Genomic DNA, 14,202 nt, shown 5'->3' with positions numbered 1-14,202 from the left:
GCGTCGGGTGAGGAGTGTTGAGCAAAATAACAAGAACCTCGTCTCTGAAACATTTTTTCTTAACTCACAAATATTAATTATATCTGTTGTTTTTCGCCCCTCATTTTCAAATCATGGGCAGATCACTTATTTTAGCAGTCATAATAAACGTCATATTTTGATGTACAACATACAACAGCTTTCTGTTCCAATTATTCTGCCTCACTGCTCTGGTTTAATATCAATTTACTTCCACTAAACTTCATTTAAATTGGTGCTGTTGTTCTCAGCTAACAGTGTTTTCAGGATTGAGGTCACAAACATGTCAAAAGCAGTGTGGAAGGAGGGGGCTCATAGGAGACAGTGTCAGCAGGCTGATAAATAATATGGGGGCAAAGAAGTTTTACAGAAGTTTGTGCAGATATCAGTCAGCAAGACTTCAAATTGTACAACTCGCCTAGTAAAAATACTAACTAGTGTGGATTTAAATGTGTTTTGTGTGGAGAAGCAATGCAATGCCTTTACTGACTTACAATTTCCCTGAAAATTAAGTTAATAATTAATTAGAACCAGGTTGGTTCTTCCATTAATTGTTATTTTGCCTTCTTGAAGGTACCCTGAGGAGCGCAGTAATGCTCTGTAATTGTTTTGTGTACAAGGTCTCCACGTTGAGCTGTGGCTCACCAATCAGTCTGCTAGACCACTTTACTATTTGGTTGACTGAGTTTTTATTTTTCAATGAGAGGTTGCCATTGGGGTGTGTGCGTTACAGGGGCCAGTCTATACCACCCCTATGAATTTCATTGCCTTAAGTGTTATAGTGTGGCCAGGATCTGAATACTTCTTCCACCACTGTCCTTTTTACTTCTTTACTTTTCTTTTTTTTTTTACTTCTTTTGCCTTTTTTTTTTTTTTACTTTTTTGCCTTTTTTTAAAAACTTTTTTTTTGTTTTTTAAAATTTAATTTATTTTTTTAATTTTTTAATTTTTAAAATGTTTTAATTTTTTATTTTCCCGGCGCTTCTGCGCATGCGCAGTAGCGCAGCAAAGCCGCGCAGAAAATAAGATAAAAAAAAATAAAATAAAATAAAATAAAATTAAATAAAATTAAATTAAAACAAAAAGTTTTTTTTTTTAAAAAGGCAAAAAAGTAAAAAAAAAAAAAAAGGGAAAAGAAGTAAAAAAAAAAAGTCAAACAAAGTAAAAAAAAAAGTAAAGAAGTAAAAAGGAAGAAGTATTCAGATCCTTTACTTCAGTAAAAGTACTAATACCACACTGTGAAATGACTCCACTCCGCTCATTTGGTTTAAGTTTGATTTAAGTGGTTTAATTTATATATGGGTAATCATTTTAAATGTATCATGTTTTTCATTTTAAATCTTGACCTGAAAAGTAACTAAAGCTGTCAGCTAAATGTAGAGGAGTAAATAGTAGTATTCTGTCTGTAGAAACTGGGACCAAAAACATGCACTTTTAGTCTTATTTACATAAATAAACACGACAAGGAAGCTCATAACTTCACTGTTCCGCATCATTCTCATCTTGAACTTCATAATACACTCACCTCTTTTGGAGCTTGAAAGGTGGCTCTGAAGTTTGTAGGTATCTGTCAGTTGAACCCCAGCAGCTAGCAGGAACCGTTACTTGTTGGAAAAATACCAAAAATGTCATAAAGTCACAAAGGTTAGTCCACTTCTCTGGTGTATGTCCATATGTTCAATATACTCCAGAGTATATTTGGCAAATTGCTTAAAATTATCATAGTTTTTGTTTGGTAGAAAAGAACTTACAGCTCATTAATTAACGACCCAGCCAACAGATTAGCTTAATTGCGTACGGTGTGACAACGTCAATACCATAAAGCAGAGCGTTGATTAACTCTGGAGTCCATGAAAGCGCCGGAGAGCCCTGCTGTCAGCTTCCCTCTAAAGTTCTGGCTTTCCCAGAAGTTTCCATGTCTCATTTAGCACGTCAGCTCTTTTTCAGCAAAGGTTAAAACCACCTCGACCAAGTGTAGCATGATTTTACTGAAGTTTTTGCAGATATTTTACGAATTTTGCATTTTAATGCATTTTTTTCATCTTTTGTGTTTGATGTTTTTTGTAATTTTTTGTGTTTTTTGCATTTTTTGTGCATTTTTTTGTGTGTTTTTGTGTTTTGTGTTTTTTATGGGGTTTTTATGTGTTTTCAGTCTGGTTTTTTTTTGTCATCTTTTGTGTGTTTTTTGTATGTGTTTTTTTGTAATTTTATTGTGTTTTTATGGGGGGGGCGTTTAAACAGGCAGAATGAAAAAGAGTCAAAAATCAACAGAATAGACCCAAACTCCAAAGGGTTAAGAGAGTTGAATCATTTCTCTCCTTTTTTTTTTTACAGCAATGGCGGATCTTGAAGCCTCTCAGTAGATCCCGCTTTAATTACTAGCACACCAGAATAAAATAACGTGCATTAAAGCATGTTAGTGGAGTATCCCCTTCTAAATAAGTAGATATAGGGGAAAGTATAAGACTGTTTAATCAGTTAACGTTAACAAATGTACCTTTAGTTGCACCAGGCATTAAAATGATATGGACATACCTAATAAACAAAAAAATGAAGAAAACAAAGGTGGTCTAATCATTTTTTCCATGACTGTCTAAACAGTTTCGCTCCTGCTCATTTTATAGAGGCTGTAGCAAGAAAACAAGGCTCACTTGGGCCGTAGCTATATTAGCTAAGGCTGGCAGCCAGAAACAAACATCCATATTATCCGTGTGTCCGTGTCAATAGTCAATGAGGCAGAAACTGATGAGAAAGCTCAGTCAGGCTGAATGTGTTTTTTTAGAAATTAGTTGAACATTTTGAAAGGCCCATTGGATATGTATTATGCAGTGCAAACCTTTTAACAGGGAAACGTTTTCTTGCTGTGGCCTTTTGAAAACAAGCGGTATTTGACAGTTACTAACATTTATATTACGTTATAACATTGTAGAGTTGTGGGTGGAGGTGGTGAAATGGGGATATCCATTTGGTGTACTACCTAGAAAATAAAGGCAATGTTACACAATATTAAGAAAATGTTTTTGTGGTACATCGCCATTGATATGGTTTTAGATTACATATTCTAGTTCAAGCCGTAAACAAAGACTTTTAGTGTGAATCTGTGGACTATTATCAGATTTTTTATGATGTTGAAAGCAAAGGGACAGGGAAGTTAGAGGATGTTAGGAGTGATACATGGTCATGACCAGTGATGTTACAGGTTAGTTTTGTGTATGCACATGTACTGTAGAGTGTTTTAATGTATAGTAATAGGAAAAAACTTTTACTGTACAGTATTACAAATAGTATCTAAAAGACAACAAACATGACACATGGACTTTCTACAGATTCATAAAACATCAGTAACGCCAATTATCATACCATGTTAAACATCAGCAGCAAAAGCTGTTGTGTGTCAAACCCCTTTTCTTGTTTTTTTTTCCTCTCTTCATCACTCTTAAATCAGAAGAACCAGAGGGGATACAGTGGAGTCTAAAGTTTACCTGAAGTCTCAACTTCTGGGGTTTTGCATACCTTTTCCTGAATCCTTATTTGTAATAAACTCAACATTAAGCTTTAGAATGGTGTGCTCTTTGTGAAAAAGTGAAAATGCAGTGTTTGAATATGATTACCACACATTTTTTTGTTGTTGTAATCAGGAGTTGCCAAAATAAAATACAAAATTAATTAATTAATGGATAAAAAGTGACATGAATTGATATTTCTGTTTTAATTTGGCTTTTTTTTTTTGCATCAATACCCCTATTTATTTGCTTTAGTAATACATTTCTCCTTTAATTTATGTTTTGTTAATTATAGTTATATATCAAATTTTATATACATTTAATAATTTCTACACTTGTTTATGTCTTGAAGTTGATGTATTATGCTTCCTTTGCATTTCCCCCTATTTATTTATTGCGTGTATATTTTCTTGTTTAATTTCTTTATGCAATTCTTCTTCATTATGCAGATTAGGGGTGGTCATCCAAAATATCACGAGGTCAACTTTTATACATGCCTTGTTCCCACACCACCAGGCTCACTACAGAAATGGCTCCCTCCAGTCAGGAGAAACTAGAACTGAGGCGCTTAGCTGATCAGGCTGAAAATAATACTGTCAGTCAGTACTGTTGACTTTTTTCAGTGGACACTCTGACTGACAGTGTGTTTCAATAAGCAGCATACATGGACATTTGTGTTCAATGTGTATTCATTTATTTAACTATTTTTAATTTTGGCAGCATTCGTCCTCCTAAGTATCACGTCTAAAAACTCCAACAGCTGTAGACTGATATTAGTTTACTTTGTTAATAGGTCTTGTTAAATCTCCACCAGCAATGTTGTTATCCATAAACAGGCACTGGTGTGTGTCAGGAGAGACGGCTGTCAAATCAATCTGATTTGTGAGCATATCACCGCTTCCTGTTACCATCTGAAATACAAAGCGGGACATTCTTAGAAGTTGTCAGCAGTCCGAGGTAATTTATTGTCCTTCAGTGTATGAACCTGGAGCCTGCATACAGATGCCTCTGGTATAATGTTTCTGAGTGGTTTTCCAGATTAGTGTGTACATAACTCTGAGATCAGGGAATGTGATGTGACAGTGAGGAGAGGCACACAGCCAACTTTTAACATCAAAGTGGGATCTATTATTGCTGCTTCTGTTAAACAGCCTCTGTTAACTTCTCATCATAAGCAAAGCACTGCGAGCTGCCTATTGTTATAATACATTTTACTCTTTATGGTTGCTCTGTTGTATTCAAGTTTCATGCTGGTGGAGGTTGGTATGAAAACAAAGTATTACATTCAGATATTTGACACTTCTATGCACATTGCCCTCATTTTTGTCACTTTCAATGAATACATATACTATAAAAAGTAAGCTTAATTGGTGTAATAAAAAAGTGAAGTGCCACATTTGACAATCCGCTGATATCTGCTGAGCGGGATTTAATTTGTCAGGATAACTGTCAGCAGGAGAGTTTAATCCTCACCCTCTCCGTCTAGTTGCTTTCTCTTAGACAAAAGCATTTTCTTTTTTTCATTTTATTTTGTGAAAACACCCTTGTACACTCACAAACACTCATTGCCTTGCAGGATGATTGGCAGCTGTGGCTGTGTGCTGTTGGTGTTGACTGCTGGAGATGTCACTGGATACTCGGACTCAGCCGTCAGCAGGGCTGCTCTTCATATGATTGACAGCCCGTATGAGCTGAAACTCTTCTAAGACAAACTTGCCAATTATCGCTCATAACCCCGACTCTGTGATTATAGTTTGACAGAGCGACACTTATCACTATTAGGTGTCAGAATGTAGCACTAACACTGTGAGCAGTGTAAGAAGGAACTGTAATATAATTTGCTCGAATGAAAACAAACCAAAATATTATGAAGACTTTATGTGTTATACAAAATCAGCTTGATAATTTGCTGGGAGCCCGACAATAAATTGTTAGTTTTTACTTTACAAAGTGTCATATTAATGCTTGTTTCTTCTGATATATACTTTATTTTTTGATATGTTACGTCTCTGTCTTATTGAAAACATGAAAAGTACCCTTTTTTTTTTTATTAATTGACTCTTTTTTTTTTTTTACACTCCAAAGAAGTGTTTGATACAAAGAAAGATGTCTGTTTTTGACACAGACTGTATAAAAGAAGTGCCTCCAGGTCTGAGAAGTGAAGCCAATGTGGAAGTGCCTTAAACCTGCATTCTTTCAAATGACCAGCAGGGGGCAACTCTACTGGCTGCAAAAAGAAGTGCTAATGTATAGATGTCAATGATAAAATTACCCTTCTTCTCACTTGATTTATTACCTCAGTAAACATTCAATACAGTAAACAGTTATTTCTTTCGAATTGTTTACATAATTACTGCCACTATCCCGTTTTTCTATAGTTTTTATTATGTCCTGTAATGTAATGTGAATGTTGATGCCCATCCCCCAAAAAAACAACAACAACAACTTCATTCATTCAGTCAGTTCATCAGTTTCACAGACCATTAAAAAAAAGATTCCCACATATAGAGATTCAGCACTTTCTCAGATTTATTTTCAGTTCATCAAGCATAGATTATGTCAAAAACAGTGACAACCACAGATCATCACTGCTGTGAATGTTGCTACTAATCAAAACGATCAATACAGCGAGTTCAAAGACCCCCTCATTCATTGTCATTGGCCTCTGTTAAATGAGTGCGACCCGTGAAGCTCTCACCCTGTCATCGTTACATTTCACAAATATTTTACTTTGATAATTTCATAGATCAAACAGATTCTGTGGACAGATATCACTTCATAGTTTCATAGGCAGCATCTTAAAAGTTTTTCTTTTTAATCCCCTTTTTGTCAAAAATAAAATAAAAAAATCATATTTACAGCAAAAAGTAAACACTCATCACTCGTAAGACGCTACTTTTGTCAAAACATTATAAATAAAAATTAGAACGGGGAAAGAAATATGAATTCTAACAGGATGGATGCGCCCAAAACAACTCTCACACACAAGTAGTTCAAAAGATATATAGATGTATATATATGTATGTATCCATATATATTCTGTATATATGCTTCTCTACAAAAAAGCAAGTTTACTCTGTCTATGAGTAAATACATTCTACTCTACAATTACTATAACAACAGTGTACATTCTCATCCAAAATGCTTCGATCGGTTATCAGGAGGATATTGGACTTAAACAATCAGTGGACCATGACCAGGGAGTATGCAACAACATGCTTAATGGGACTGCAATATTGTGTGTATGTGTGTGCGTGTGCATGTGCATATGGGTGTGAAATAGCTTCCCATTACCCTTGGGGTTTTGTGCTTGCCAGACAAACACACCAGTGTGGTTTCACCAGACAATATATGAACAACGCACCAGTTTGGTCATTTTGCGTGTTTTGTTGTCACAATCTTTGCTTTACATGTGTCATTTTACTTAGAGGCTCAGAGTGAGTGCTCTGGAAGTCAGGTGATGTAGCATTAAGAGTGATAAAGCCCACGAAGGGAGGAGATTGGGGATGGGTTGTAGAAAAAACTGCAACTATTTGGATAATTGATTAAAAGTCATTTTTCATGCAAAATGGCAGGAAATGCTGTATTTTAGCCTATGAAATATGTAATTTTCCTCCTTCATACTGTTTTATATAATATTTGCTGTATATCTTTGGGTTTTGAACTGACAAAACAAGACATTTAAAGACATCATCTTGGTCTTTGGGAAGCTGTGATGGACATTTTTTTTAAAAAGTACATTAAAGAAATGAAAAATTGAGAAAATAACATAACGTCCAGTCAGGAAACCGCTGCATGTATCCTGTATGTTGACTACTTAGCTTATGTATGTAATCTAATTTATGGAAAAATACAGGTGCATCTCAATAAATGACAATATGATGAAAAAGTCATTTTCCAGTAGTTCAAGTCAAATAGCCCAAACCAAGTATTGAGTCATATAGATGACATACTTTTCAAAGGCCAATATTTCCATATTAAACATACTTTTTCAAATTAGTCTTTTGTAATTAATTTTTTTTAGAGAGACTGAATTTTAGGTCTTCATTAAATGCAAGCCATAATTATTAGAATTAGAAGAAATTAAATAAATTCAGACATGAAATGTTTCATTCTGCGTGTAATCTATATAATAGTGGATGTTTATAATGTGTTGTTTCCACTTTTTGAATTGAATTACTGACATAAATAAACTTTTCTATGATATTCTAGTTTATTGAGATGCACCTGTATTTATTTAATCCCCCATGAGCTTTTTCAGAACATAACCAAGAGATTTGCTTGTTTAAAACTTTAAAAGCAATTAAGCATGTGTACGTGTCGAGTTGGGAATGAATATGTGGTGTAAAATGACACATGCAAAGCTTAAAATGCGTAGACATGACCCGCAAAATGTCTTCACAGTGGCGTGCTATCTATATTCTTTCCTATGAGATCACGTTGAACACACACATCCCCCAAAACACACATGCACACACCCCCAGAGAAAATGATGTGTTCAGCAGTTAGTCTGGTTCACTTTGCCTCAGCAGTTGAAACGTGATCCCGGATCTATTTCTGAGTTCAGAGCAGGTCGCGGATGGACTTTCCTGCTCATTCTGCTGCTCTTCTCCCTTCAGCTTCCAGACAAATTTAGCACGACTCCCGGACTTAAAACCCAACTCTCTGCTCTAATACAAGAATGAGCAAGACACAGTTTTCTTTCATTTACACATAGGAGATGAGATCTTTCTTTGCTTTTTACTAGATATTTCATAACTGTCTAGACGGTGGATATCAGATCACAAACCGTATGGTTTCCTACTTCTAAGACTGGTGGGATGATCAGATTTGTGCAACAAAGGCTTCAGAGTCTTTGGTGTCTGGATGAATCCCATCGCGCAGAACAGACCAGAAACCGTTTCCTAACAGCCTCTCTGCGTCATTCGCTTTCCTTTTTTTTTTTTTACCTTTGACCTGGCAGAGGGATGAAGAGGTGCCTTAGGGAAACGGGGCTTGACAGTCTCCAAAGAGAAAGTCCAAAAAGGCTGACGTTACCTGGCAACGAAAGCTTTCAGAACCCTTTAACTACTGAACATATTGCAGCATCTAAATGCGCAAAGCTCCTGCATTTGGTGCCAAAAGAAGTTTTCTTTCCTCCCTCTTTTCTCCAGTCAGCAGAGCTTGAGTTGTTCACAAATAACTGCTGTTTCTCCGAAAAAAGCAAAAGTAAAATCCATTATATACAGTGCTACGGACAGCCCGTTATACAGCACCATGATAACAAATGGGGGAGATGTGTTTTCTCAGCTATACATGGCTCAAATCCTAAAGTACAAACCACTTGTGTGACTCTCACTACATACAGTACAATCTTAAGTGTGATATACAAACCACGGAGCAAAGAATGTCACGCTGTCTCAATGTGCTCGGCTGTTATTGTCGATGAAGGCTGAAATATTTACATATATGACTACATGGTGTGTGTATTTATCTATTTGCATACATGTGTGTGTCAGGTGGCCCTGAGAACAATGTGTGGGTGTATTGCTCGTGTGTGTTTTGTGCTTTTTAGATTTACAGGTGTAGTTGTAAAAGTGTGGATGCAGGGAGAAGGTGTGTTTACAATGGCCTGTTTTCCTGTTTCACTGTGATCTCTTTGAGATATTTCTGGGGAACACTGGAGCAGGAAGAACATCCATCAGAAAACTCAATGGGATTTGAGTCCAGCACAAACAACCATTACTCTCTAAAAAAAGTTAGCCACATGGACATAACTGTCTAGGCCTTCAAACTGGGCTACCTAGAGCATATTTCTTCAGGAAAAAACACATCACAGCAAAGCTTTCTATTCTGAGACATTTTATAGTGGAGTATGGCTGGTATTATCATCTGTAACAGTGTGGGAAACACAGCTGGAAACTCTATTTCTGCATGTATTCAATAAAGCTTTTTAAAAATTTTAAATATGGATTGTGGAAGGAGCAGCATTCGTTTAATTAAACTCTTAGTTTCTTATGCTTTCATGCACTTTCCTCACCTTTTACTGTAAAGTCTAACACACACATCTCTGCCTAAGTAGAAGACAACAACTCCCAAGGCTCGACAGTCCCACCAGACCGCCTGCGCCAAGCTTTAGACCGGCCGTGTTTCCCTGAGCTCTCACTCTCAGCCATCCTTTCTCTGAACGTGGTCGTCCAGCCAACAGACCAAGAGGACAGGGTCAGTAGTCAGGGTGACTCCTCCTGCGTGTCTGCTCAGTCTAAGGGGAAATGAAAAGGTTGCTCACTGAGGTATGACTGTCTGCCTTATTAATGTGGGCCATCTGGACAGAGAGGACGGGGGCAGAGAGAGAGACGGAGAGAGGGCAGAGGGGAAATTAGGAAAAAATTCTTAGCCGATAGAGAAGGTCTGTTTCCACACAGTAAAGCTCCAAGTTATTCACCTCCACTTGAATTCCACACCAGGATGAAAAGTCATGGCAGAGCAGTGGCTCTCTCAGATGAGATGAGACGACCAGAGGTGCTCCGCGAATTGATGGAACATACTTGGAATAGCAAAGCAAATTGTGGAATACAGTGGCTACCACACGGGCACCGGAGTGGACCCCTGCTCTCCCCACAGGACACTGTGTGGGTAACTCCAGTTGTTCAAGATGAGTAACCTGCTGTTCAAATATAAACGGCCTGTGTGTTTGACCTCACTGCTCCGAAGGAATCGCAGGACATCCTCCAGTTCTCGATGGCACAATTTTATTCCATCTTCGGTAAAACGGCCAAATTCTCCTCACTGTCAGCTCAAAATCTAACTTTAATTTGGCTTATTGTTAAAAATATATAAGGGCTTGTTCTCAGGTGTCGTTTTTTTGTTAAATCAAAGCAGACACAAACACAAAAGATCAAACTGGTGCCCAGATCAAGGCAAGCGTGAGGAGAATAAAAAGCCTTTTGATGCACATTCTGCTCTGTTGTGCCTCTGCTGACTGACACCTTGTCTCTATTAAAGGCTAAAAATAAAACAAATAACTGATGAAGAGCTTTCAGAAGCATGTAGGCACCACAGAAATGTGCAGAAATCCCACACAGTGCTGAGTGAATACTATGCTGTCTACTAGCTCAGTGGGTACAGTGTTGTGACACCTGCTTGGTTCCAACCACAATACCCCAAAATTAGACGGAACACGCTGTTATGCATAAAGCACTTCAGAGTTTAATGGATCATCTCATCTCTCCGTCTAATTAACACCTGCGTAAATAGTACGTGCAATATGTGCCAATATAGCAGCGTTAAACCCACAACACTAAGACTGCACACTACTAAGCAATATAAATGTATTTGAGGCTAAAAATTATAACAAACTCTATTTCCTCCATTACCCAAATCTCTCCGCAACAGTTCAACAACCTTGTAACAAGCCTGTGGAAACAATTTCTGACAGTTAAATAAAAAATATAAAAGGAAAGAAAGCATAGCCTTATGATGAAATAAAAAGTATCCTTATAATGAGAAACTTTCTCAAAATAATAATTTTGTTTCTTATTCTTTATTTGAAATACTAACTCACAACTTTCTTTATTAAGTTTCTCATTATAATGATTTGCTTTCTTCACCCTGGCAGAAATGTGCTTCCAAACTAGCCAAGGCAAAGTGCCTTTAAAAGCAAATACACTTACTCAATGAAAAGGCTTCAGATTTTCAAAAATACCTGACTTCTGTCTTCAAATAAAAGTCGATGCACTTTTTGATCTCAAAAGCTAACTTTGCTTCCTCAAGTATGTGTCATGGTGGAAATGTTCAGAGTTCATTTCATCGACACCCCTCCTGTCTCTACGATAGCATGAGTCAGATTTAAAGTTCCTCTCTCTCCCATTACCTTTCTCTTTATACGTCTGTGGCCTCGACCATGTCCTGTGCATGAGCATGAATGGAAAGTGTTGAGTGGCTCATTCTGAGCCACCTTGTTGGTTTCCCATGTAAAGAACTAGGGCTGTGTATGATTCATAGAACAGACAGCTAGCTGACTGTGAGGAGATATTCACTGAATATCACAAAAAGTGTTTGGTGGCTGAAACTAGCTACCAAAAGTCCAACTTCTTCTCTCCCAATGCAGCGCCCAATGTTAGATTACTTGCCTCAGCACCAGACAGGTTTCTTTTGCTCAATTTTTTTGGCTTTAATGACCGTCAAAGGCAGCCAAAGGTACAACCCCATCTTTCAAAAAAATAAAAAACCCTACCTATTACATCACTAACCATTGAAATTGCCCTTTTTCCCAAGCAGGGACCAAAAAATCCAATTCAAAGTCCAACTATTGCCATACCTTTAATCAGTCAGCCAGTAGTTTGTGCTGTGTCTCTCTCCGTGTAAGTATATCTTTTACAAATGCTGTATCTGCCACCAGCAGCAGCATTACGTCCGCACAGTAGAGGATTGCCAGAGGACGGTGGAGGGAAGGGTGTGTGTGAATGTGTGTGTCTGCAGATAGGAGGAACAGTAATGCGAGTGAGTGAGCTGTGCTTTTGGTCCCTAAGGCGAGCGGGACGGAGCTGACGAGTGTTGATGGTTGAGTCTCTAACGTGTAAATGGTACATGGAGGAGGGCGTACATCGGTGTATACACATACTATACACATACAGTACTGTAATTGTAACAACAGTATTCCCTGCCAGCAGTGAGACTATAGAAAATGTGCTTTCTGACAGGAAAAGTGTGTGCGTGTGTGTGTGTGTGTACAGGTGTGATTAGGTTATGAGTGTGTTCAGTAGTAGCGAGCACCTCCGGTCCGGGCCACGTAAACAAACCTCGGGCAGCAGAGAGCGTGCTCAGAAAGGCTCAGAAAGACATCAAAGATAGAGGAAAAGTTTGAAGGAAAGAGAGGAGGAAAGGAAGGAAAGAAGGAAGCATTATCATTCTAACAGCACAGGTTAATAGGAATACCAAAGATAATATTGCATCTCCTAGAACTAGCTTCAATTGCTCAGTGTATATAAAATTGGAAGAAAGCTATACTGTGATATTACAGTTACATTTCACTTTATAATTCTAAAATAATTTATACCAACAATAGTTATATTTTATAGAATATTTACATAAATACATCATCATATAGTAATATTATTGTCAACACACCGTTATAGAAACATACACCATACATATATGTGTATATAGTCATGTTATAGCCACACGTACACACACATACAATGAATATACAATCAGAATGAGCTATTGCAATGCTGTGTTGGGTAAAACTCCATCGGACATTCACATCTTCTCAAGTAAGTAAGCTCGAAGAGAGGAGTTCTGGTGTATTGCTATAAGAAAGAAGTTCAGCCCAGCCTCGCACAGTCGCTGCTGAACGTTTCTCGTAAAATCTGAGTATTGCTTCGTGTAAAGTTTCTTTCCTCTGAAGGTAAATCTGGGCGTAGAGTAGAGAAAACAGAGAGAGGAGCTATGAGCCTCTCGGTCAGTAGGTGAGATAGTTTCTACCGCTGCTGTTGGGCAGAAAGTTTTTCCCAGCGGACTGATCAAACGGAAACAGTTTTGGATCTGTGAGTCCGTCACCTGGGTACAAAGGCAGCCCGCTTAGATGGACAGAAAAACAGGTGTCCTGCGTATATAGACAGGTAAGTGTGAAGAAAGTATCCAACAACCTGCTTCCTCTAGAAGTCAGAGAAGAGATCCTGGGGACCCAGATGAATGATAAAAGGAGCGATGGTTCGCGGCTGGTAGAAGGGATTGTCAATGAAGAGACCGCCTGCAGAGAGATGAAGAACAGAGATAGAGAAGAGGAGCTATTACTGTATATATTCACATAGAGACACATGAAACACAGTGTGAGGCTGCTATGACTGAAACTTTCTTCACTTCTTTGACAACAGTACAGGTTGAAAGAATTAATGCCTCGGAAGGACACAGGCATTTCTAAAGGGACAAAGAAATCCAATAATGTTTTTTTTTTTTTAGGACAAGGTTACTTCAAGTGTACTTGAGCAGTACTTGGAAATGTTCCAGTACAAAAAATAATACCTGGCTGGCATTAACAACATTACATAGACTTGCCTATATGGGAATGTCCAGTAGATCAAATTACAGGAATAGTTAAATTCTTTTGGAAATGCACTTATTGGCTTTCTCAGTGAGAGTTAAGAAATAACTTAATATTATCATACAAATTGTATTTTTGCTCTTATGGTGAATTCTGTACACGTGACATCTATTGCATGTTGTCCGCCATGGAGGAGGGATCCATTCTGTGCTGTGTGTGTGTGCCAAATAAAATATTAGAAATTCTTCACTTGGCACAGCAACCAACTCCCACCCTGGTGCTATCCACTGCCATCCACTGGGGTCTTGATCATGAGTGTGGGTAAAAAGGAGCCTGAGATTGACAGGCAGATTGCAGGGATTGCACTGGACAGCTGTGGTGGACAGGGAACTGAGCTGGAAGGAAGCTTTTGATCGACTCGTCTACGAAGAGCTTTGGGAACTGACAAACAAAATGAGATTGCAAATACAAGAGGCTGAAAGGAATTTTCTCTGTCTGGTGCTCACTTTTATAAGGTTTGGCAATCTAGCTAACTAGATGGTTTCATTTTAAGTACGTTCTAAAAAAAAAAAAGCTGTGTACTTATCTTCTCATCCTACTCTTGGAAAGAAAGCAAAGATTTCCCCTAAACTATTCCTTTAATATTCTATAGCTATT

At 37.8% G+C, this 14,202-nt stretch overlaps 1 protein-coding gene across 1 annotated transcript in view; it reads right to left on the bottom strand.

The window, feature by feature from the left end:
• Positions 1-6,026: 6,026 nt before the first annotated feature.
• Positions 6,027-14,202, bottom strand: part of strbp (spermatid perinuclear RNA binding protein) — an 86,544-nt gene continuing 78,368 nt past the window's right edge. The window contains exon 20 of the mRNA XM_059357588.1: positions 6,027-13,254. Within this exon, the coding sequence (XP_059213571.1) occupies positions 13,160-13,254 (95 nt within the window). The 3' untranslated portion in view covers positions 6,027-13,159. The remainder of the gene's footprint in view (positions 13,255-14,202) is intronic.

The sequence above is a fragment of the Centropristis striata genome, chromosome 19 (genome assembly GCF_030273125.1).
Source record: "Centropristis striata isolate RG_2023a ecotype Rhode Island chromosome 19, C.striata_1.0, whole genome shotgun sequence".
Classification (NCBI taxonomy): domain Eukaryota; kingdom Metazoa; phylum Chordata; class Actinopteri; order Perciformes; family Serranidae; genus Centropristis; species Centropristis striata.
This window is presented reverse-complemented; position numbering and strand designations above follow the sequence as displayed.